At 47.5% G+C, this 21,919-nt stretch overlaps 1 protein-coding gene across 1 annotated transcript in view; it reads left to right on the plus strand.

Moving 5' to 3' along the window:
- The first annotated feature begins 3,847 nt into the window (after positions 1 to 3,847).
- The window catches only part of LOC142440498 (N-acetyllactosaminide beta-1,6-N-acetylglucosaminyl-transferase-like), a 30,987-nt gene continuing 12,915 nt past the window's right edge, over positions 3,848 to 21,919 (plus strand). Inside the window, exon 1 of the mRNA XM_075542915.1 lies at positions 3,848 to 4,766. Coding sequence (XP_075399030.1) covers positions 3,848 to 4,766 — 919 coding nt within the window. The remainder of the gene's footprint in view (positions 4,767 to 21,919) is intronic.

A 21,919-nucleotide genomic window follows, 5' to 3' on the forward strand; every position in this document is an offset into this window, starting at 1 on the left:
TGAAGGCCGACTCATGGTGACCCTACGGGACAGGGTAGACTGCTCTGGAGTTTCCTACACTGTGACTGTTTGCAGGAGTAGAAAGCCCCATCTTCCTCCTCAGGAGTGGCTAGTGGTTTTGAACTACTCACCTTTCAGATCGCAGCCCAACTCATGACCACGATGCCCCCAGGACTCCTGCATAACCACACACGGGGTCCTTTTCCTTTCCTTTTTTTTTTTTTTTTCACGAGGTGTGTTTTAGTTTCATTAATCCAACAAATAATTTTCTGTAGTATCCCAGGGCAGACCGGAGAACTTGGCAGTCCCTTCAGAGACCCGGAGGCCGGTGGGCTCACAGTGCAGCTTGTCGCTCGCTCGTGTCCATCTTACAGGTGACTCTTCCTCCACATCCGTCTGGGGCACGATGGAGGGGTGACTCCTCCCGGATTAGGAGCTTTCACTGCGCTCTCCTGCTCCGTGCTCTCTTTGGTCGGCAGGGGGTTCCTCTCCTGCGTCTCCGTTTTCTTCAGCTTGGCCTTGTTGAAGCTGGCAATTTCTCCCAGGTCTGGCTTGTCTGCTGTTTTCTTAACACGATCGATGCCTGGCTTCCAGCTCCCAGACGAGCCCTGGGCGATCGATTGCACTCTGGGCACTGCGGCAAGAGACCCACACCAGGTCTTTTCAACCCGCTTCTGTTCCCCTTTCTAGTTGGCCTCAGTCTGGCAAGCCACAAACTTAGAATATGGTGCCATTCGCCAGAGCTCTTCTTTAGGCTTTTCCAACTCAAACAAAGGCCACCTTGCCTCTTCATTCAGACGAAATTTTGCCTAGGAATTGCCTCCTGAGCAACAAAGAAAATACGTTGGAGGGAAAGATAAAGAACTCCCACAGCCTGTCAAGCCTGCTTGAATCCTCAAGAAATGGATGGGAGAGCAAGCCTGGAGGAACTGAGCACATGCAGAACTGCTTTTTATTAACATTTTATTAGGGGTTCATACAACTCTTAGCACAATCCATACATATACATAAATCAATTGTATAAAGCACATCTATACATTCTTTGCCCTCATCATTTTCAAAGCATTTGCTATCCACTTAAGCCCTTTGCATCAAGTCCTCTTTTTTCCCCTCCCTCCCCGCTCCCCTCTCCCTCATGGGCCCTTGATAATTTATAAATTATTATTTTGTCATATCTTGCCCTGTCCAGCGTCTCCCTTCATCCCCTTCTCTGGGGGCGTTCCTTCCCCCAGGGAGGAGGTTACATGAAGAGCCCTCGATTGTTTCTTTACCCCCATGAAGATTCTAAATCCTCTCTCATCGCAAATAAAATATGGGCTCTTGTTCTCGGGGTGTTGTTTCCCTATCTTTACAATGGGAAGAATCCTGAAATAGGGCACAGACAAAGAAAGACTTCTGAATGGAATACAGGGAGAATCTTGAAGGCAGCCCCAGGGGAGGGTAAACATGTCTAGCCTGATTAATTGGTGAGTTCTGGAATAATCGCTTCTCAAGCAGTGACAAGACCTGGTCCTAGGCTAACAGACATCAGCTTTGTCCTTGGTGGCTGAGAGTCAAGGAAAAGGCAAGTAGGGAGGGCGGGGCTGTTCAGACTCCATAGCTATTCAGTCTCTGGTCTGGTGTATTAGACATGAAAGGTAACAGATAGAAGCCACCCTCTGATCCAATAAACTCAGGAGAAAGATGAAGCTTTCTACTCCTGTAAAGAGTTACAGTCTCAGAAACCCACCGGGGTGTTTCTACCTTGTCTTGTAGGGGTGCTATGTGTCAGCATCGACTCAATGGCAGGGCACTGGGTTATCAGTTTTAATTAAATAAGGGACTAAAACAAATTTTTTAAGGATGTGTGTGTGTGTGTAATATCAGTGCCTGAGGATGTGAGAAGCCAGTCCAAGGAAAGCAAAAACGAGCAAAGAGGAAAAACTGTTCTATTTCTTCACACAAGCAATGCAATTTGAAGGTCGCATTGAATACAGGAGTATTACGAAAGTTGCTCCTTTGGTCAGTATCTCTGGTTCTTAATATAGTAACATTAGTCATGTCTGTCCTCGCAGCCTCTGTTAAGTCTGGTGTTCTTTGCCACTCGGAACTAATAATGAAAACACGCTTGGCTAAACTGTAGTTCCCTAATTCAGTTTTGCGTCTATAGGCTGAATTCGTTGTCAGCGCTAAATCACAAAGACCTTGTTGTTGTTTCAATATAAAGTATTGTTAGCTGCTGTGGAGTCCGCCCCCCAACCCAGGGAGATCCCAGGTATAATGGCATTGGATCCATAGAGTGCTCATTGGCTGGTTTTTAGAAGAGATCACCAGGCCTTTCTTCTGGGCCTTCTTCTGAAAGCTCTACCGAAGCCCGGTTGGCATCATGCAACATGCAAGCCCCGACTGGCAGATGAGTGTGGACCGGGCAGGAAGAGCATCAGCTGGGAATGGAACCTGGTCTCCCGCATGGTAGGTGAGAATTTTGCCACTGAACCACAACTGCCCTCAAAATAGAGCATTGCCCCTGGCTCCCCACCCCCACCCCCCAAATCCACTGCCAGTGCACTGATTCCTTCTCCTCGAGGCCCTGCGAGACAGAATAGACTGTACATCTTTCTGAGAGCGGACCGCCTCAATTCTGACTCGTAGGATGCAGAGGACAACTATGCTCCATAGGGTTTTCTTGGCTTTGGTTTTCACGGTGCTGCTGGGAGAGTTCTGTTCGTGCACTTGTTAGATGCCATTGAGTTGATTCCAACTCACCCTCAAGAACAAACCATTTGTAATACCCAAAGGCCATCCCCATTGGACAGTGTTGAAGCCCATCAAGTCGATTTCAGTTCATAACTAGGAGTGGCTCTGAGTTCTGGAAAACTCCTAGTCCAAATGTGCACTGCTGAAAAGGACAACTTCAGAAGTAAAGGCGCCTGCTTTTCCTTAAACAAATAGGAGTTCTCAACCTACATTTCTTAAGGGACTGGTAAGAGTTAGTGGGGTAGCAGCCCAGGGATGTGGGAAGAGGTGCGCTATCCCCTAACTTCAGGGGGACAGGACAGGGAGGTCGGCCACTTCTCACAGACTGAGACTAGAGCTCCATCCACAAAGCTCGGTTTTAGCAGGGAGCACTGCTGGCTGAAATGCGTTACGATGGAGCCAGAGTGGAGGGGGTCTTCTTTTATTTTGAATGTCACCTGGACTGCGTTTCCTTGCAGCAGAGTGCTTAGAATAGAGGCGATGCTACTCATGTATCCTGTGAAGCGGTGGATCGCTGCCATGAAACAGGGGAAGGCCTGGGCTGGGGGTTGGGGGCCGGGGAGGGCAGCCATCGGGGAGTGGAACAACACTTGCGGGAAGCCACTCATCTGCCAGAACACATCATTTCAACTTTGGCTTTCACTGTGCAAAATTCCCTGCACAGTAACGGCCGTGGAGGAGGGGGTTTGCAGAGGGGGGCGCGGCACACAGGGGAAATTGAAAGACAGTGAGAAACTCAATCTCCAGGTGGCAGGTTGTGTGTGTGTGTGTGTGTGTGTGTGTTGGGGGGGGTGGTTACTGGAGTTTGCATGACCTATAGGAGAGCAGCAAGCAGATGCAAACTGGGAGTTGGAGGGAGGGGAGAAGGCTGTGCTTCAGCAACCTGCTCCAGGGACTTAGACAAAGGAGGTTTGAGAGAAGCCGAGAAGGATGCAGATCCGTCTCTAATATCAGCGTGGAGCGAGCCAGCTGCGGGACTCCCGGGATGAGGTGGCATGCATTCCCTGCGTCGCGGTCAGGGTAAGGAATTACTGACCTCAGCAGAGAAAGCAAGTCTGGCGAAGGACTCCAGCTTCGGATGGGCTCTTGACCTTGAGCTCCTCTGGGAGGTATGCCTTCACTGCGGCGCTTCCTCTTCATCGTCTCTGTCTCCAGTGTCATCGTTTTTATTGTCTTCTATGTGTTCAATTTTGGGGGCTTCCAAGGCTTCCAGAACCTAAATACCTCGGAGACTTGGATGCTGTCTCAAGTCTGCTCAACCTTTATCAACGGGAAAACATCCTTCCTGTGGAGGAACAAACTCATGATGCGTGAGATATCTGCTTGCGAGGAATACTTGACCCAAAGCCACTATATCACGGCCCCTTTGTCTAAAGAAGAAGCCGAATTTCCTTTGGCCTACGCCATGGTCATCCACCACAATTTTGACACCTTTGCGAGGCTCTTCCGGGCGATTTACATGCCCCAGAATGTCTACTGCGTTCATGTGGACGAGAAGGCCACGGGCGAATTTAAAGAGGCAGTGCAGCGATTACTGAGCTGCTTCCCCAACGCTTTCCTGGCTTCCAAGACGGAACCAGTCGTCTACGGAGGGATCTCCAGGCTCCAGGCAGACCTGAACTGCATGCGCGACCTGGCGGCCGCGGAGGTCCCCTGGAAGTACGTGATCAACACCTGCGGGCAAGACTTCCCCCTGAAAACCAACAGGGAGATCGTGCAGTATCTGAAAGGGTTCAGAGGGAAAAACCTCACCCCGGGGGTGCTGCCCCCGCCCCACGCGATTGGCCGGACTAAGTACGTCCACCGGGAGCACCTGGGCAAAGAGCTGTCCTATGTGATCAGGACGACAGCGCTGAAGTCGCCTCCTCCCCACAATCTCACCATTTACTTTGGTTCAGCTTATGTGGCTCTCTCCAGAGGGTTTGCCAACTTCGTTCTCCGTGATCCGCGGGCGATTGCTTTGCTCCAGTGGTCCAAAGACACATTCAGTCCTGATGAACATTTCTGGGTGACGCTCAATAGGATACCAGGTATGTGCGCTTCCTTAGTTCCCACCGAGGGGCTGTGCTGCCATGGACTGGACGGGGCTTTTGTGGGCCCCGCCCCTTGTTTAATAGGAGTGGAAGGAGCATATCTTCAGTCCACACCGGTCAGCTAGCTACCTTTCCCTGAAATGTGTCAAGCTCTCTCTTCCTCTGGCTCCCCTCAGACCATCACAGGCTGCTCCTCCTCCTCCTCAGTCCCACTTTGTCTCAGGTAACCTAATCACCTACCCTCTGTTTTCCCTTCAAAGAGTATATATATCACCACCTGGAAAGACCATGTTTCCTGATCTGCCCGCATTTCTCCTGGTCCCCAGCTTCATGGAACTAATGCAGTGGGCGCTATTTTTCGGTCTTGGTGGCTGGTAGTTCTCAGGACTTGTATGAAACACCCTACACACGTATGCTAGATGAGTCAGTGCACGAGTGTGTAAAAGAGTAATAGATGCAGAGGAGACTACAGCACCCAGGGGTCTCCCTGGATCCCAGTGAACTGAGAAGCATTTGGACTCATACACGTACCATATCATGCATGCAGTTGTTAGACACACACACACACACACACACATTTAACTTCAGGTAAATAATAATATGCTAGGAGAAATGTCTTTCGCATCAGAACTTTGCTCCCTTGGTAAATTGACCGGATCGTTGATTTATAAATATCATGATCAGATTTCTTCTTAAGAAAATGCCCGATTTGAACGCAATGAAAAGTGTAAGCTGGATTGCGGATGAACTCGCGTTATTACTGCAGGAGAAAAGCCATCATTGTTCGGGTTCTTGGGGGGCTGCCAAGCTGGACAAGCTGGTAGGTGCTCTCGGGCCTCAGGGCAGGGCCTGCTGGGCGATAAACACACCAGCATTCTCTGGAAAATCCCGTGGCTGGGCTCTGAGTCCCAGGGTGATGTGCCTCGTGAGCTGACTGCTCCAGTGCCCTGGGTCCCTTTGGGCTTCCGATGCCACACCCCGTGTCTTCTACTGCCATCTACCCTCAGCTTTTCTACCACGGGTCAGCTGTTTCCATTACTGTCCTATAATCCGGGACCATTAGCTACTGATTAGAGTGAGGCCCCCCCCCCACACACACACATTTAAACATGCATCCCCTCTCTTTTCACTATACCCTTAATGTTTGCAAATGTCTGGGTCTAGCAGCGTGGCCCCTTAGGACTTGTACTGAGAGGAAGGGTTTTGTAACAGCAAAAGTCTGTATTGTCACTTGAAAAAGGGAAATATAGGTGTTGATTTGTGCTAAATATGTGGTTCTTTTGCCAGGAGGTTGATCAGTCTCATAGATGTCAATCAATAGAAGAAAACCAAGAAAAGAAAGAATCCTTAGCACCTTTTGTGAGCCCCTCTTCCTGACAAAGTCAAGTAGAAAGAGGGGAAGTAGAGACTATCGCTGTGGACTTTGGACCTAGATAAGGAAGCCTTGTATCCGTTAGGTTTTGGGGTGGCATGCCGGCTTCTGCCCCCTTGGCCCCCAGATGTCAATCATGTAACCTCTAAAACTCTCATCTCCCCGGCTACAAAATGAAGACGCCATGTAGGAATCCCACTTTAATTTCTATCGACACTTTTCTACATAGAAGGCACAATCCCCTGGACATGAAGGCACGCCTGCTGCACTGGAGAGTCCAGCTGCTTCCCTGGCAGGAAACTGGAGGTGGGCTGCTCCTCTGAGCATCTCTCCAGAGAGGAAGGAGACAGTGGCCCATGTCAGCACGGAGGCCGGTGTAGCTCTGCAGGGGTACTTCCTGGGGCTCTGCCTCCTTCTTTATTAGACCCTGAGTTGGTCATCCTGGCTCAGCGAGGAAGCACAAGGATATCCGGCTCACCATGAGTTAGGTGGGGCCTTCCCGAATTATAAAACCCTTTGAAGAAAACAAACTCAGGGGCCCTCGCCTCGGCGGCGTTTGAAACCTCCACCTTCAAATGCAGTATACAACTGCGGTGCACGCTCACATTGCTCCCGCGGCTTTCTGCTCCGTCCGTCCTTGTGACTTGGGTTTGGGATGTGAACCAGTTCTTTCACATCAGCTCATATTTTCAATGCCGTGTTTTCAGGAGAAAATGTCTTCCGTAATTGCTACATAAACACCTTGTTTTGTTGTTGCAAGCCTGCAGGGACCCAGAGTGCTGTTCCTATTTTTTTTTGCCTCAAAGTTCCCTTCCCAAGCATCCTCAATTAAAGTGTTTGTTTGGAAAACCCTGTGCAGGCACAGCAGGTTTCTAAAACTTAATTTGACCAAGAACATGCTCGAGACCTGTTCACTGGGTAAAAGCCGGGTGGAAATGGCTTTCCATCGGTGAGGCTGAAGTTGTTGGCAGCTGCCCTGACCTCTGCTCTCTGGCTTGTCGCAACCTGACACGAAACAGAACCAAATGTTGCTGGTCTGCCATGACTGATGGTGTGTGGGAGTCCACTGTTGCAGCCTTGTGTCATCCTGTCTCTGGGAACCTTTGGCTGCGTTTCCACTGACCCAATGTTTTGCTACGCACGGTGTCCTTTTCTAGAGACTGGTCTTTCCTGGTGGCGAGCTAGAGAGCACTGTCCTTGCTCTCAGGAACATTTTGGTTGTATTTCTGCCAATATTGATGTTCCTCCTTCTGGCAATCCTTGGTGTATGCAAAATCCCTCACCAACAGCACAGTTCAAACACACCAACTATTCTTGTCTTCCTTCTCATTGTCCAGTCTTCTCGTGTCCAGGAGGTGAGCAAAAAACTGGCATGGGCCCGAAGCACCTTAATCCTCAAAGGGAAATCTTTGCACTTTAAAACTTTTAAGAGGTCTTACCATTACAGAATAGAGGTGGCACCAAGTCACATATTTCACTTCTTCTGTTTCTTTCTTTCTTCTTTCTTTTTTTTAATTCACTCTGCGTTGTCCCATGGCCAGACTTGCTCTCTCTTGATCTTCCCCAACTAAGTGTTTCCTGTGACATAACATGGAATGTTCCAGGAACAGGACCTTGGAGGGTCCTAGTCTCACACCTTACTTCGGGGGCCAGAGGCAGGATGGCTTTCCTTTGGTCCAATGCGAGCCGTGTACTCGAACTGATGAAGATAGGCCACCTAGTCATTTTCCTTCTATAGTCTCACAGTCTACGCTCCAGGATGACGCATCTCTTGCTGCCTCAGGCTATCCTACAGCCTCAATTCTGGTGCACACGTACCCTTTTCACCTCTCCAGAGCTTTGTCATTCTTTCTTTTTGCTGTAGTTTTTAAAAAACATAATTTTACTAGGGCACATACAACTCTTATCACAATCCATACATACATCAATTGTGTCAAGCACATTTGTACATTCATTGCCCTCATCATTCTCAAAACATTTGCTCTCCACTTAAGCCCCTGGCATCAGGTCCTCATTTTACCCCCGCCCTCCCCAATCTCTCCCTCCCTCATGAACCCTTGATAATTTATAAATTATTATTTTGTCATATCTTAACACTGTCTGACATCTCCCTTCACCCATTTCTCCATTGTCTGTCCCCCAGGGAAGAGGCCATATGTAGATCCTTGTAATTGGTTCCCCCTCTCCACCCCACCTTCCCTCCACCCTCCTGGCATCGCCACCCTCACTACTGGTCCTGAAGGGATCATCTGTCCTGGATTCCCTGTGGTCCCAGTTCCTGTCTGTACCAGTGTACATCCCCTGGTCTAGCCAGATTTATAAGGTAGAATTGGGATCATGATAGTGGGCCGGGGCAGGAGGAAGCATTTAGGTACTAGAGGAAAGTTGTTTCTGGACCAGAAAACTCTCCTAAAGGCCAACAAACAGTCCTTGACTAACTACAAGCTTTTCTTTCTTGCTGTTGTTTTTTATCATTGACTTGTTGTTGTTGTTGTTTTGTTTTCTTTTGTTGCTTGGTTTTGCTGTCTTGTTTTTGTGCATGTTATTATCTCTGCAGGTCTGTCTAAATAAGATAGACTGGATGAACAATCTGGAGGAGAAAACACCAGGACCAACAGTTCCAGGGGGACATGGGAGAGGGGGAGGTGGAGGGAAAGAAAGTGGTGTTAACAAGCCCAGGGACAAGGAACAACAAATGATCCAAATCGGTGGTGAGGAGGGTGTAGGAGGCCTGGTAGGGCATGACCAAGGGTAATGTAACCGAGAGGAATTACTGAAACCCAAATGAAGGCTGAACATGATAGTGGGACAAGAGGATGGTAAAAAGAAATAGAGGAAAGAGCTAGGAGGCAAAGGACATATATAGAGGTCTAAATAAAGGCATATACCTATGTAAATATATTTATATATGAGAATGTGGAAATAGATCTATGTGCATGCATATATATATATATATATATATATATATATATATATATTTAGTATTAAGGTAGCAGATGGACATTGGGACTCCACTCAAGTACTCCCTCAATGCAAGAATAGTTTGTTCTATGAAACTGGAATTCTATGATGCTCACCTTCCTGACACAATCACTGAAGACAAAGCAGGTGCATAAGCAAATGTGAAGAAAACTGATGGTGCCCAGCTATCAAAAGATACAGCGCCTGCAGTCTTAAAGGCTTGAAGGTAAACAAGCAGCCATCTAGCTCAGAAGCAACAAAGCCCACATGGAAGAAGCACACCAGCCTGTGCGATCACGAGGTGTCGAAGGGATCAGGTATCAGGCATCATCAGAACAATGAATCATATCATTGTGAATGAGGAGGAGTGCAGAGTGGAGACACAGGGCCCCTCTGTGGACAATTGGCATCCCCTTACAGATGGGCCACGGGGAGGAGACGAGCCAGTCAGGGTGCAGTGTAGCAACGATGAAGCATACAGCTTTCCTTTGTCATCATTTCTATGGCACTTTAGCACCACTCATGTCCTTCGGCTGTGCTGTGCCGTTTGTATGTTGCTGGGGTGCTGGCAGCGATGCTTCCATGACTGCAGGCTTCAGTGGAGCTTACAGACCAAGATGGACTGGTCATCTACTCCTGGAAATAATCTAATGAGGCGCCCTATGGGTCTCACAGCATTGTCCCACTGGCTTGGCTGAATGTATCATCAGGGAGATCACTTGTTGGAGGGCATCATGCTTGGTGAAGTCCCGGGCCAGTGAGGATGAGGGAGACCTCCAGAGAGATGGATTGACATAACAGCCGCAGCTTGGACTGGAGCAGGTCTTCCTTCAGGAGGATGACACAGGATCAGGAGGATGACACAGGATGCGGTGATGCTTAATTTGGATGGGACTCTCTACTTGCGTAGAGGTGCAGTCTCGGGAACTCCCGGGGCAGTTCCACCCTGCCCTACAGGTGGGGGGGGCGTCAGAGTCCCCATGTGGATGGCAGCTAACTGTCCATATGCTACTTTAAGACAAGCTCGTTCCTCTGGCGCGTCTAGCTTGTCCTCTAGCATTTCCAGTTGCCTCCCTATCCCCAGCACAGAGGGCCAGAAGCCTTTCAGCATTTGGTTTAAAGGATTATCAGATTGTTCAACATCTGCTGAAGCTGCTGCCGGTCTGGTTTTCCGCAGTCCTCTCCCATGGCTGGACTGTCCCATCACTCTTCAGGACTGGGCCCAACTCCAGCAAAAAGGCAGAGTTGCTACGTGCTTCTGCTCCCCGCGCCCTGACTGCATCCGCTTGTCCTTTTCTATCCTCGTTCTTGCGGGATTCTGACCTCTCTCACGCCACGACGCTGTGCTTCCATGAGAATGTTTGTCATTTGCTTCTCTTCCTGTCTCTATTTTCTCTGCTTTTTTCCCACCCTGAGAGTTTTTGGGGCAAATAAATTATCTTGGCCTAAGAAATGGTCACATTTGTCAGTTCTAAAATTAGTATGTTTCCTACTCGGATTCGTTTTGCCTTTCTAACCGACTTTTATTGGCACAAACATATTCTTTGGGAGAGAGCAGCTCCACAGGGTATGAGAGCTTTATAGGTGGGATTTTAAATGGTCTATGTATCTTAAATATATATATATATATACACATATATATAAAATAAACCATTTTACAATTCAGCAGTTTTACATTCCGTTTAGTGATATTATATCCATCATGTTTTCTACTGTTTGCCACTATCCTTTTCTAAAGTGTCCGAGCACCATTAACAAAAGCTCATGGAGCCCAGGAGGTGTAGTGGTTGGGCTGTGATCCGCATGGTCAGCAGTTCAAAACCACCAGTAGCTCCTCCGGAGAAAAACTGGACTGTCTACTCCCATAAATAGTTACAGTCTCAGAAACCCTCAGGGGTCACTATGAGCAGCATTGACCCAGTTTATTTCAGAGTGATTACCAGAAGCTCAGTGCCCTGGAAGCAATGATTCCTCCCTTGCCCTTCCTTTCCACCTCCTGGTAACACCAATGCTACTTCTCTGTTGAGCGTGATAATTCATTACAAAGAACTCACAGACTCACAGACAATACTCAGCATTTACGGAGACCTAGTAGGGAAGTAAACACAGTACCACGAAGCAGGATCAGAAAACATTAAGGAGATAGTCCTCTTGCCTACAGCTCCTCTTCTTGGCCATGGTCACTGTGCTGTGGCCTCTGCTGCCGCTCCTGCCTCCACCACTCCAGGCATGCACCCAGCTAGTGGCTCTTCCTTCTGGTTGGTTGTGGGAATGCTGTTCTGGCTTTTAAGACGGGGCTGTTTCATATCCAGTGGAATGGCCAGACTGCTCTCTCCCCAGGTTAGAGTACGCTCCACCTTATTTACCTGATCCTGCCCCGTTATTGGTGTGTGTTACACAGACTGTGGCGAGAAGAGCCATACCTAGCTAAGTTCTTTCACTTCACCACAACCGGTTTCTGGTTGTCTTCCTGTTTGCTGTTGTAGATCGTATCTTTGACATTAACCACTGGGGGTGATTTTAATTTGGAGAATGCTAATTAAAGGATTTTTTCAAGAAAAGAGGTGGTCTCAGTGAGCATCTATCCCATATCCTTCCTAAAACAATTGGAAGTTCCATTGGAAAATGAAGTCAATATGTAGTAGCATTGTTAAAGTACCATTGTTTAACAGAAACGTCTTAAGAGAACACTGTAAGAGGAGTACTGGGCTACTGTTTTTCCAATGTTACAAATGGGAGAAATTAATTCGTGTCCAAAGGTAAGAATTGCATATACTTAGCAAGAAAGAATAAAAAGAAACATTTGAGGAAAGTAAAGTAAAACGTAAATTATACACTTATTTTAACGTGGATCTAGTTTTAGGAATTCTTTATTTATTGCTAAATGAAGACAATATAATGAAACACAGTTCAGACCTACTGCGTCCTCACAAGTGCTACAATGTCCTAGCCCATTCTCCTTGTCAGTGTGTCGGTCTATCTTGCTGAGGGTCTGCCTCTTTTCCCCTGACCCTCTACTGTACTAAGCATGTGGTAAGTCACCAAGCACAGGGGACTGCTCCCTCCTGGTCGTATCTTGTGCTTGGGACATATTAAGACTTAATAATCATGATGATATAAACAGACTCTTCCAAGAAATCTCTCCCTCCCTCCTCTATTCCTATTTCATCCTGATATTTAGGTCATGTCTGTGGGGTGTTTGGCTCTTGCATGTGAGCAGAAAGTACTGGAAATATGAGGTGGTGTGTTAGGGTACTTTAAAGAAACAAATCCACAGAGACTCATGTAAAAGAGAGAGTTTTATATAAAAGTTGACTGTGCATCAAGAAAACATGCCAACCCAGTGCTGCCCAAGCCCATGAGTCCAACATTCACCCATTAACCCATATGTCCAACACTAGTCCACAAAGTCCTCCTCCATCTCACAAAACACACAGTATGATGCTGACTGCAGGAGGAAAGTCGAGTCAGTGAAAGGGTAAGCATCTCAGCACTGGCAGGGGTCTCCACACGGGTGCTCCAGCACCCAGGGCTGCATCGGGGTAGGTCCATGCGTCTGGCTTCTTCTTGGGGATGCCTTGCAGGAAGTCACCTTTGCAAGCTGAAGTAGGGAACTGCAAAGGCAGCTGCACCCTGGTGCAACCATCACAAAGCAAGAGACCTGAGAACTAAATGTGTTAGACACGGTTCTCTAGAGATACAAAACCAGATTGCTAATAATTATATATATATATATATTTATACAGATAGATAGATAACACAAGAAAGAAACAGTGAAATTATAAAGCAGTACAAATGGCTCAGTGCAACTCACTCCCGTGAGAGAGTTGTGAGACACTGGCAGTCCTTCAAGTCTTCAGGGTCGCCAGGTAGTCCTCTGTAGAGCAATTCAGGCTATCCGGCACAGGCAGCAAACAACAAGGCAGGTCACCAACAGTCAGCCAGGTCACCAACAGTCAGTCTCCAGCTCAGGAGATGTAAATTCCAATGGGGTGGTGAAGCAGGTCTTGAAGGAATCTCATATTACAGTGACACAATCCACAGGTTAGGTGTCCCACAGGTAGTGTAGCTTGTAAATTGAGGCACAGAACAAGCAAGGCAGCCACACACTGGTCCGATGATCAAAGAGCGAGAGACTGACTGTTGGTGACCTGACTGACTGTTGGTTGTTTGCTGCCTGTGCCCGGATAGCCTAGCTCTCTCTACAGAGGACTACCCGGCGGCCCTGAAGATATATATAATTATTAGCAATCTGGTTTTATCTGTCCAGATAACCCTGTCTAACGCAGGGGGGCGGATGCTTACTGCCTGCTAAGGGTCGGCGTGATCTCACTGTAATCTTCGCAGGAGTCCTTTGCACGTGTGAAGATGGACCAGAGGCATTGAATGATGTGCCCTGTTCCGAGGGCAGGAAGCACAGTAAAGGAGTGTTCTGAATACCTGCTGGTGGAGGGAGGATGTGGATAATACAAGGTGGCTGGGCAGGGGGCACCTGCCACTGGGCTGATGAGACTGGTGGCAGTTTATTAGTGACATACACTCAGAGTCAAGGGAAGGAGGGCATGAGACATCATGCAAAGCCACGTGGGGTTGCACTCCGGGGCAGAGGTAACGGAAGGAGGAGAGGAACAGTCCTGTGTACGCTGACAGCTTCGTAAGAAAGAGGTTTACACTCGCCGCTATGAATGAGATCATGATCCCAGCCCTCTCCTTCACCCACTAAGTGGACATCCATTCAGAACCAGGCACTGAAAACCTAGGCACTGGGCAGGGTCCTGGGATATATTCGTGAGTGAGACCAACATGGTCCCCACCCTCCTGGAGTAGATGGATATATGCCGGAGGCAGGAGACATAATAGAAGGAACACTGTAGATTCTGATGCGTGCTGGGAAGGAAGCACGCGGGTACAGAAGAGACCTATGTTGGCTGTGTGGGGCAGGGAAGGCTTCCTGGTGACAAGTGCCCATGAACTGCACCCCAAGAGTGAGAAAGCCAGCCACATGCCTGGGGGAGGGGTACAGGCAAAGGTCCGGAGTTGAGAACTCGTGTGTGCTGGCAGCGGAAAAGAAGGCAATGTGGCTGTGGCCTGGGGAGCAGGATGTGGTAGGAGGCAGATGAGCGGGCGCTCTGCAGGGCTTTGTAGGTGGGCCACGCGGCAAGGGGCGTCTTAGGTTGAAGGTAAAGTGAGTAGAAATAGCTGCAACTCCCCGCCAGGGCTGAATGGATAAGAAATGTGCATGAAGTCCTGGCACAGGCCACATCCCGGATGATGCTGGTGCATATTATTCTGAATGAGAGGTTTACAAGAGGACAAAGGCTATCTAATCTCATTTAGGTCAAATTAGCCAATCTATAAACGCCAGAGCTTACTAATGGTTACCAGGGGAGCGAGGAAGCGTGCACTCTTGCCTAGGGGGCCCTGAGATCATGTAATGGTGAAATGATTTGGAGAAGGATAGTGGCAATGGTTGTACATGAAAAAGGGAATCAACGTCACTGGGTTACCCGCATAGGAAGGGTCAGATCAGCCATTTTTTTGCTGTGGGTGTTTTTGCCACCATGGAAATTTTAAAATGAAAGTCATGGGAAGCCTTGGCTTGTAGACATGGGGAAAACGTGACCCCAAAATACCCAGCTCTCAAGGCTCCTGGACAGCATGTGGGAATGTGCCGGATGGAGAGTCGGCAAGTCAGTATCCCATGCACCCTGTCAGACTGTTGGCTTCCTCTTTCTTCCCAGTGTCATTCTAGCCCTTTCCATGCTTCTGCAGAAGCATCATTTTGTTTTGTTTTTCTTGTGCATTTGCCTGGGCCCACTTTAATCCCCAGTGAAAGAGTGGCCTGCCTTAGATGCACCTATGATCACGGGATCGAACCCTTCTCAGAAACCTTCCACAGACCCCATCACCTAGAGCATGACGTGCCAGCCACTCCCTGGGCACAGAGAGTGGATCACCATTTGGCCCCTGTTGGCATTTCCAGTGCCTCCTCTGGAGCTGTACTCCAATTCCACCAGACTCTCTGCGGGCCCTCTGCGCTCCTCCCAGGTCCCTGCCAGTGGAGAAGTTGAGGTGTGCCCTGAGATGCCTTCCCTCTGCCCCTCTCTTCCACTGGCTCATGCTTGTCCTCTAAGGCTCATAGAATCATGCCCTGGAAAGCCTTTCCTGCGTCAGCGTCTCACTCCTTGGGCCTTAATCTTGTGAGTCTCACCATACACATTGCATTTCCTTTGATTCTGAAAAGAACCGAAGAACCCACATCGCCATGTCTGACCTCTGGCCAGCCAAACATGCAAGCCTGCCATAAAGCAGAGGTCAGACAAGCAGAGGTCAGACAAGGTCCACTTTCCATCTCCCAGGCTTGTTCCTCTAGTACCCCACTCCCCAGGTCACATGATGTGTTAGGCCTAGTAACATATATGTATATGAGTAACATATATGTATATAGTAACATATATGTATAAGAAAGAGCCTTCTATCAAGAAGTCATGACCTATCAAGAAAGCCCAGTCCAACTCAAGTCCATGAGTCCAATACTGGTCCACAAGTCCCTCTGGAGATTCATGCAGCTGCGTGCAAGGAAGCAGAATGCAGGAAGATCACAGGCTGGTGGCTGCAGAGTCATGTGGATCCAAGGTTGGTGAAAACATGGTAGGGCTCCAGCAGCTTCAGGGGTAGGGTGGGGTGCAGCTAGCAGACAGGGAAAGGCAGAGAGAGGGGAAGCGTCTCAGGGTCCTCCTTGTAAGAAGGCCACACCCTCAAGGAGGCAGCAACAGGCTTGAACTGGATGGACAGGTTGGACTTTACTCCTACACATTCGTACAGCTTCAAGTTGACGGGGAATTATAGAAAAACCAAAAATCCTCATTAGCTTTTTCCTCCCTTAGCCCCAGCCCTCAGATAACTCTTTCACTGAACAGCTGAAGTTCAATCCTCAGTCCAAGTCAGAGTCATGGTTCTGAGGCCTTTGGGTTATAAAGAAAGAAGCCACCCTCCCCCAGGTGTCCCTCCACCTTATACTCCAGGTCCCCTCCTGAGCCTCATTCTCAAACATTCACTTCCAATCCCAGAAGCACTATCTCCTGGTGAGTAGACACCCCTCTCTTCTGTTCCCAGCCCTCTCTTTGAGCTCTCGCCCTGGATCTCACTGCCGAGCTTTCTTGATTGGTCTCTGGTCAGTTATTTACTTCTGCTTGGACTTTCCCCTCACAACTGCTGATTCTAAATCAAGCCTCAAGTTCAGTTTCTCGGTAAGAACAGCCTCCCCTTTATTCTATGCAGAATCTAGAATAATCACAGCATTTAGAGCTGGAAGGGCCTTCGAGGGCATCTAGTTCCATTTCTACAGCTGTAGACATTTGCAAATTGGGAGCCAGACAGATCAAATGGCTTGTTGATTGAACTGCTCGGTAAAGTGAGATTCCATTTCCTTACCCATGTATTATAAATCATATGATAGGCCATTTCCATTTGTGAGAGACATCCCACCCCACAGAGAAAGAAGCTCTCTCAATGCACATGAGGTTTGGAGGGAGAGGGCTTTCAATACACATAACACTCATAACAGTTATGATTACTTCAGGCCCTCCCATTATTGTGCTGTCATTAAACCTTACACATGTCCACTGGGATCATACGCATAATTAGTATCATATAAATGCATTCTTTTAGGTCCACTGTCAAAGCCATCCCATGAATATTCATCACTTTGTCCTTACACCTCAGTGGCTCGGGGATACGTGGGGAATGGTCGTATAGGGTTTTTTACCCCTACACTTGGCAGACTTATTGATGATCTATCTGCATGTGCTCCTTCTGCATCAAATCAATGATCTGAATATTGCTTTTCCTCTCCTGCTGTTTGCTTCCTGACTACTCCCCCGTCAGGCATATCCTGCTGCAGTGCCATCCAGCAGTGAGCCGGGCTGAGGCGAGCTAAGCCACCAGTTCATCCTGGTTGGACCGGGACCTTTTCGGTTTTAGCCCTGAAAGTCCTGTGGTCTGGGAGACCACATTCCTGGTTCTTGTTAACCCTCAGGGTTTCTTGGGATGGAGGATTTAACTAGTTGCCATGGAGCCAACTTGAACTCATGATGACCCCGTTCTACTCAGGGGTCTTTCTTTTTCTAATAGGAAATAATTAGAATTTTAGTTCTGAACTGATGAGTCTTTTTTTTTTTTTCAATGAAAATCTTTCAGCCGCACCGCTCAGTGAAGCCAATTACATTCTCAGGTTGTGTGTCCGTTTTCTGTCGTTGGCAACTGTCCCGTTCACCAGCAGATTTTCAGTGGCTCATTGCTTCCAGGTAGACTGCCAAAGCTTTCATCCGAGGTTCTTCTGGGTGGACTCACTAACTCTCCAGCTAGCAGCCCACTGCGTTAACGGTGTGTACTACTTAGGGACTCCAATTGCAGAATTATGGTTATGTGCCGTCGAGTCAATTCTGACTCACAGGGACACAGTGTACAATCCAAGGAAACACTGCCCAGCCCCGAGCCGTCCTCACAATGGTTGCCGTGTAAGCGCATTGCTGCAGCCACTGTGCTAATCCATCTTGTCGAAGTCTTCTTCCCTGGTGCTCCACTTTACCAAGCACAATGGCCTTCTCTAGGGGCCAGTCTCTCCTGATTACATGTCCGAAGTACGTGCGACAAACTCTCCTTAGCCTTGCGTTCAAGGAACCCGCTGGTCGCACTTCTCGCAAGACAGACTTGTTTGTTCTTCAGGCAGTCCGTGGTACTTTGAATATTCTTTGGCAGTACCATGCTAAAAATGCACCAGCTCTTCCCGAGTCTTCTTACTCTTTTTCTTTTCCATTTTTCGGCTTTCACATGCACATGAGGTGCTTGAAAATACCCCACTGTGGGTCAGCCGCATCTTAGTCCTCCAGGGACATCTTTGCATGTGAACACTTTCCAGGGGTCTTAGCAACTTCGCCCATGTTTGACTTCTTGACTGCTGCTTCCGTGAATAGTAATTGGGGTTACAAGTAAAATAAAATCCCTGTCAACTTTACTCTCCCCTTCATTTACTAGGATATTACCAGTCTACCTGGGGGGGGGCGTTCTTTTCTGTACATTGGGTTCCAATCCATCCCGAAGGCTGTTCTCTATGATCGTCATCAGTATGTGCTTCTAGTCTTCTTGGTTTTTGCCAAGCAAGGTGGTAACATCGGTCTATTGCAGGCGGTTAATGAGCCTTCCTCCAATCCTGATGCCACGTTCTGTTTCATATCATTCAATTTCTCATATTATCTGCTCAACCTACAGATTGAGTAAGTATGGAGGAAGGATACAACACTTTATTCATTTTAATCCCTTGTCCTGTTCTCTGGGTCCCTGGTTGGGTTCACGTGAGCACAATTCCCATGCTGCACTGTGTTGTCCATAGTTTGTTATGATCCACCCAGGTGAATGCCTTTGCATAGTCAACAAAACACAAGTAAACATCTTTCTGGCTTGTTTTCCTTTCAATCAAACCTGTCTGGTGTCAGCAATGAATATTTCTCATTCCACACCCTCTTCTAAATCCATCTTAAATATCTGGCAGCTCCACATAGAGGTACGGCTCAATTTCAGAAGTAGTGCCCTACATAATTACGTTCCACATAACCCACTGAACATTAAAAACATAAACAACTCAGTAGTGTAGGTTGTATCTCCTTGAAGACACATTAAGCATGGCGATCCGAAAACTTCATTGGTGTTGCTCTCCTCCAAGACAGGAAGAGAGATTATAGAGCTTATGACATCATCGAAAAGGATGAGCTCATACATACAAATTTTGAAGTGAAAACCACTTTAGCTAATGAGGAGATATTTTCTTCAATTAATTACCAACACAGGAGCCAACTTAGAGATCAATTGGCCCCCACTTTGATTATTTAATACATTTTTTTCTGGCAAAGTAGAGACAAAAGTCTGCTTTGGGGGCTTATCCAGACACCTAAGTGTCTTCATCAGTGTTGTTCTGCTCTAACACACAGTCCAAGGACAGGATCTGAGGGGAGGAGGCTCGGATGACAACAAGGGCTCAGGAAGGTGAGAGAGCTGTCAGAATTGGGAGTCGGAGGAAGCACTGCCGAGATCTGCCTAAACACGGGTTTGTTTCTATCTCCTTGGAAACTGAATGGGTCAGAGGAAGCACCTTCAAGATAGAGGTCTCTCTCTATAGCTAGACTGTCCGGTGCCATCTCTTAGTAGAGCTATCCCCTTGAAACTTCAATGCAACCTTCAAAAATATGGGGTGAAAGTGTTGGTTTGAGGAGCAGTTTTGAGGTACTTGGTATGACGAAAACAAAAACCAAACTCACCATCATCGAGTCAATGCCAGCTCACAGTGACCCTACAGGACAGTGTAAAACGGACCCTGTGAGTTGCCAAGACTGTAACTCTTTTAAGAGAGTAGAAAGCCTCATCTTTCTCTGTCAGAGAAGCTGATGGTTTTGAACCGCTGACCTTGCAGTCAGCAGCCCAATGAGTAATCACTATGCCAACAGGGCTCCTTTTTTTGGTTTTGTTTTAAGTCACTTTACTGGGGACTCATACAACTCTTAAAAAAATTTTTTATTAGGGGCTCATACAACTCTTATCATAATCCATACATGCATCAATTGTGTAAAGCACATTTGTACATTCATTGTCCTCGTAATTCTTAAAACATTTGATTTCCACTTAAACCCCTGGCATCAGCTCCTCATGTTTCTTCCTCCCTCCCTGCTCCCCCTCCCTCATGAACCCTTGATAATTTATAAATTATTATTTTTTCATGTCTTACACTATCTGACATCTCCCTTCACCCACTTTTCTGTTGTCCGTCCCCCAGGGAGGGGGTTAGATGTAGATCCTTGTAATCAGCTCCCTCTTTCTACCCCACCTTTCCTCCACCCTCCTGGTATTGCCACTCTCGCCACTGGTCTTAAGGGGTTCATCTGTCCTGGATTCCCTGTATTTCCAGTTCCTGTCTGAACCAATGTACATCCTCTGGTCTAGCCAGATTTGTAATGTAGAATTGGGATCACGATAGTGGGTGAGGAGGGGGGAGAGAGCATTAAAGAACCAGAGGAAAGTTGTATGTTTCATTGTTACTACATTGCACCCTGACTGGCTCATCTCTTCCTTGTGACACTTCTGTAAGGGGATGTTCACTTGCCTACAGATTGGCTTTGGGTCCCCACTCCATACTCCCCCTCATTCATCAATGATATGACTTTTTTGTTCTTTGATGCCTTATACCTGATCCCATTGACACCTCGTGATTGCACAGGCTGATGTGCTTCTTCCATGTGGGCTTTGTTGCTTCTGCGCTAGATGGCTGCTTGTTTACCTTTAAATATTTAAGACCCTAGACGCTATATCTTTTGATAGCCTGGCACCATCAGCTTTCTTCACCACATTTGCTTATACACCTGCTTTGTCTTCAGTGATCATGTCAGGAAGGTGAGCATCATGGAATTCTAGGTTAATAGAATAAAGTGTTCTTGCATTGAGGGAGTACTTGAGTGGAGTCCCAATGTCCATCTGCTACCTTAATACTAAACCTATAAATATATGCACATAGATCCATTTTCCCATCATCATATATAAATATATTTGCATATGTACATGCCTGTATTTAGACCTCTATAAATGTCCTTTGCCTCTTAATTCTTTCCTTCCTCTATTTCCTTTTACTTTCCTCTTGTCCCACTATCATGTTCAGCCTTCATTTGGGTTTCAGTAATTCCTCTCAGTTACATTGCCCTTGATCAAGCCCTATCAGGCTTCTCACACCCTCCCCGCCACTGATTTTGGATCACTTGTTGTTCCCTTGTCCCTGGGTTTGTTAACACCACGTCCTTTCCCCCATGTCCCACTCTCCTATGTCCCCACTGCCTCACCCCCCAACCATGGGTCCTATTGTTTTCTCCTCCAGATTGTTTATCCTGCCTATCTTATCTAGATAGATCTGCAGAGATAATAATATGCAGAAAAACAAGACAGAGCGTAACAAAACAACAACAAAATGACAAAAAAGGAGAAAAGCCTGTAAATAGTTCCAAGTCTGTTTGTTGACCTTTAGGAGTGTTTTCCAGTAGAGTCTGATGGGGTGCCATGCCCTGGTCCCAAAGTGTATTTTTGGTATTCCCTTGGGACTTCCTTGCTCTGCTCCTCTTGCTGTTCTGTTGCACGCCCTTAGTGTTTTGCTTCGTTGTGGTGGGTTCAGATTGGGTACAATTCAGGGCTCCTTTTGTATGAAAAGGGTACCCAATAATCTCCAGGTGTTGGAAGATGCAAGGTCTTCTTTATGAACTTGCCATCTTCTTTCTCAGAGGAGAAATCCTGGTGGTGCACTGAGCTGCTAGCCAAATGGGAATGGCTCACATCTCCAGCAGCTCCATAGAGATGGGCAGTCTGTTTCCATAACGCTTTGTACTCTTGGGGACTCGAGGGGACCGACTTGTACTCTGACCTATAGAGTCAGTATGAGTCTGAATCGCAGTGAGGTTGTTGTGGTTTTGCCTCAGCAAAGACCTTTGAAATCAGAGAAAGGTTGCATAGAAAGACAAATAGTTTCTTATTCTATTCCTTGTCACGAACAATGTTACAGCCAAAGATAATTCTTTGTTCACATGTTTCTTTTCCCTCGGGGGCTCGAGAAATTACCCTAGTGGGGCAAAAACATTTTGCACTCCAAGGCAGATGCTAGAAAAGTAGAACAAATCATTTGACTGGGGTGGGGGAAGGTGGGTCCCTGAGTGGAGCAAGCAGCTTGCACTTGATTGGTCATTCAAGCCCACCCACCATCCCTGCAGAAGAAAATCCTGGTGCTTCTTCT

Source organism: Tenrec ecaudatus, chromosome 1, assembly GCF_050624435.1.
Source record: "Tenrec ecaudatus isolate mTenEca1 chromosome 1, mTenEca1.hap1, whole genome shotgun sequence".
NCBI classification, from domain to species: domain Eukaryota; kingdom Metazoa; phylum Chordata; class Mammalia; order Afrosoricida; family Tenrecidae; genus Tenrec; species Tenrec ecaudatus.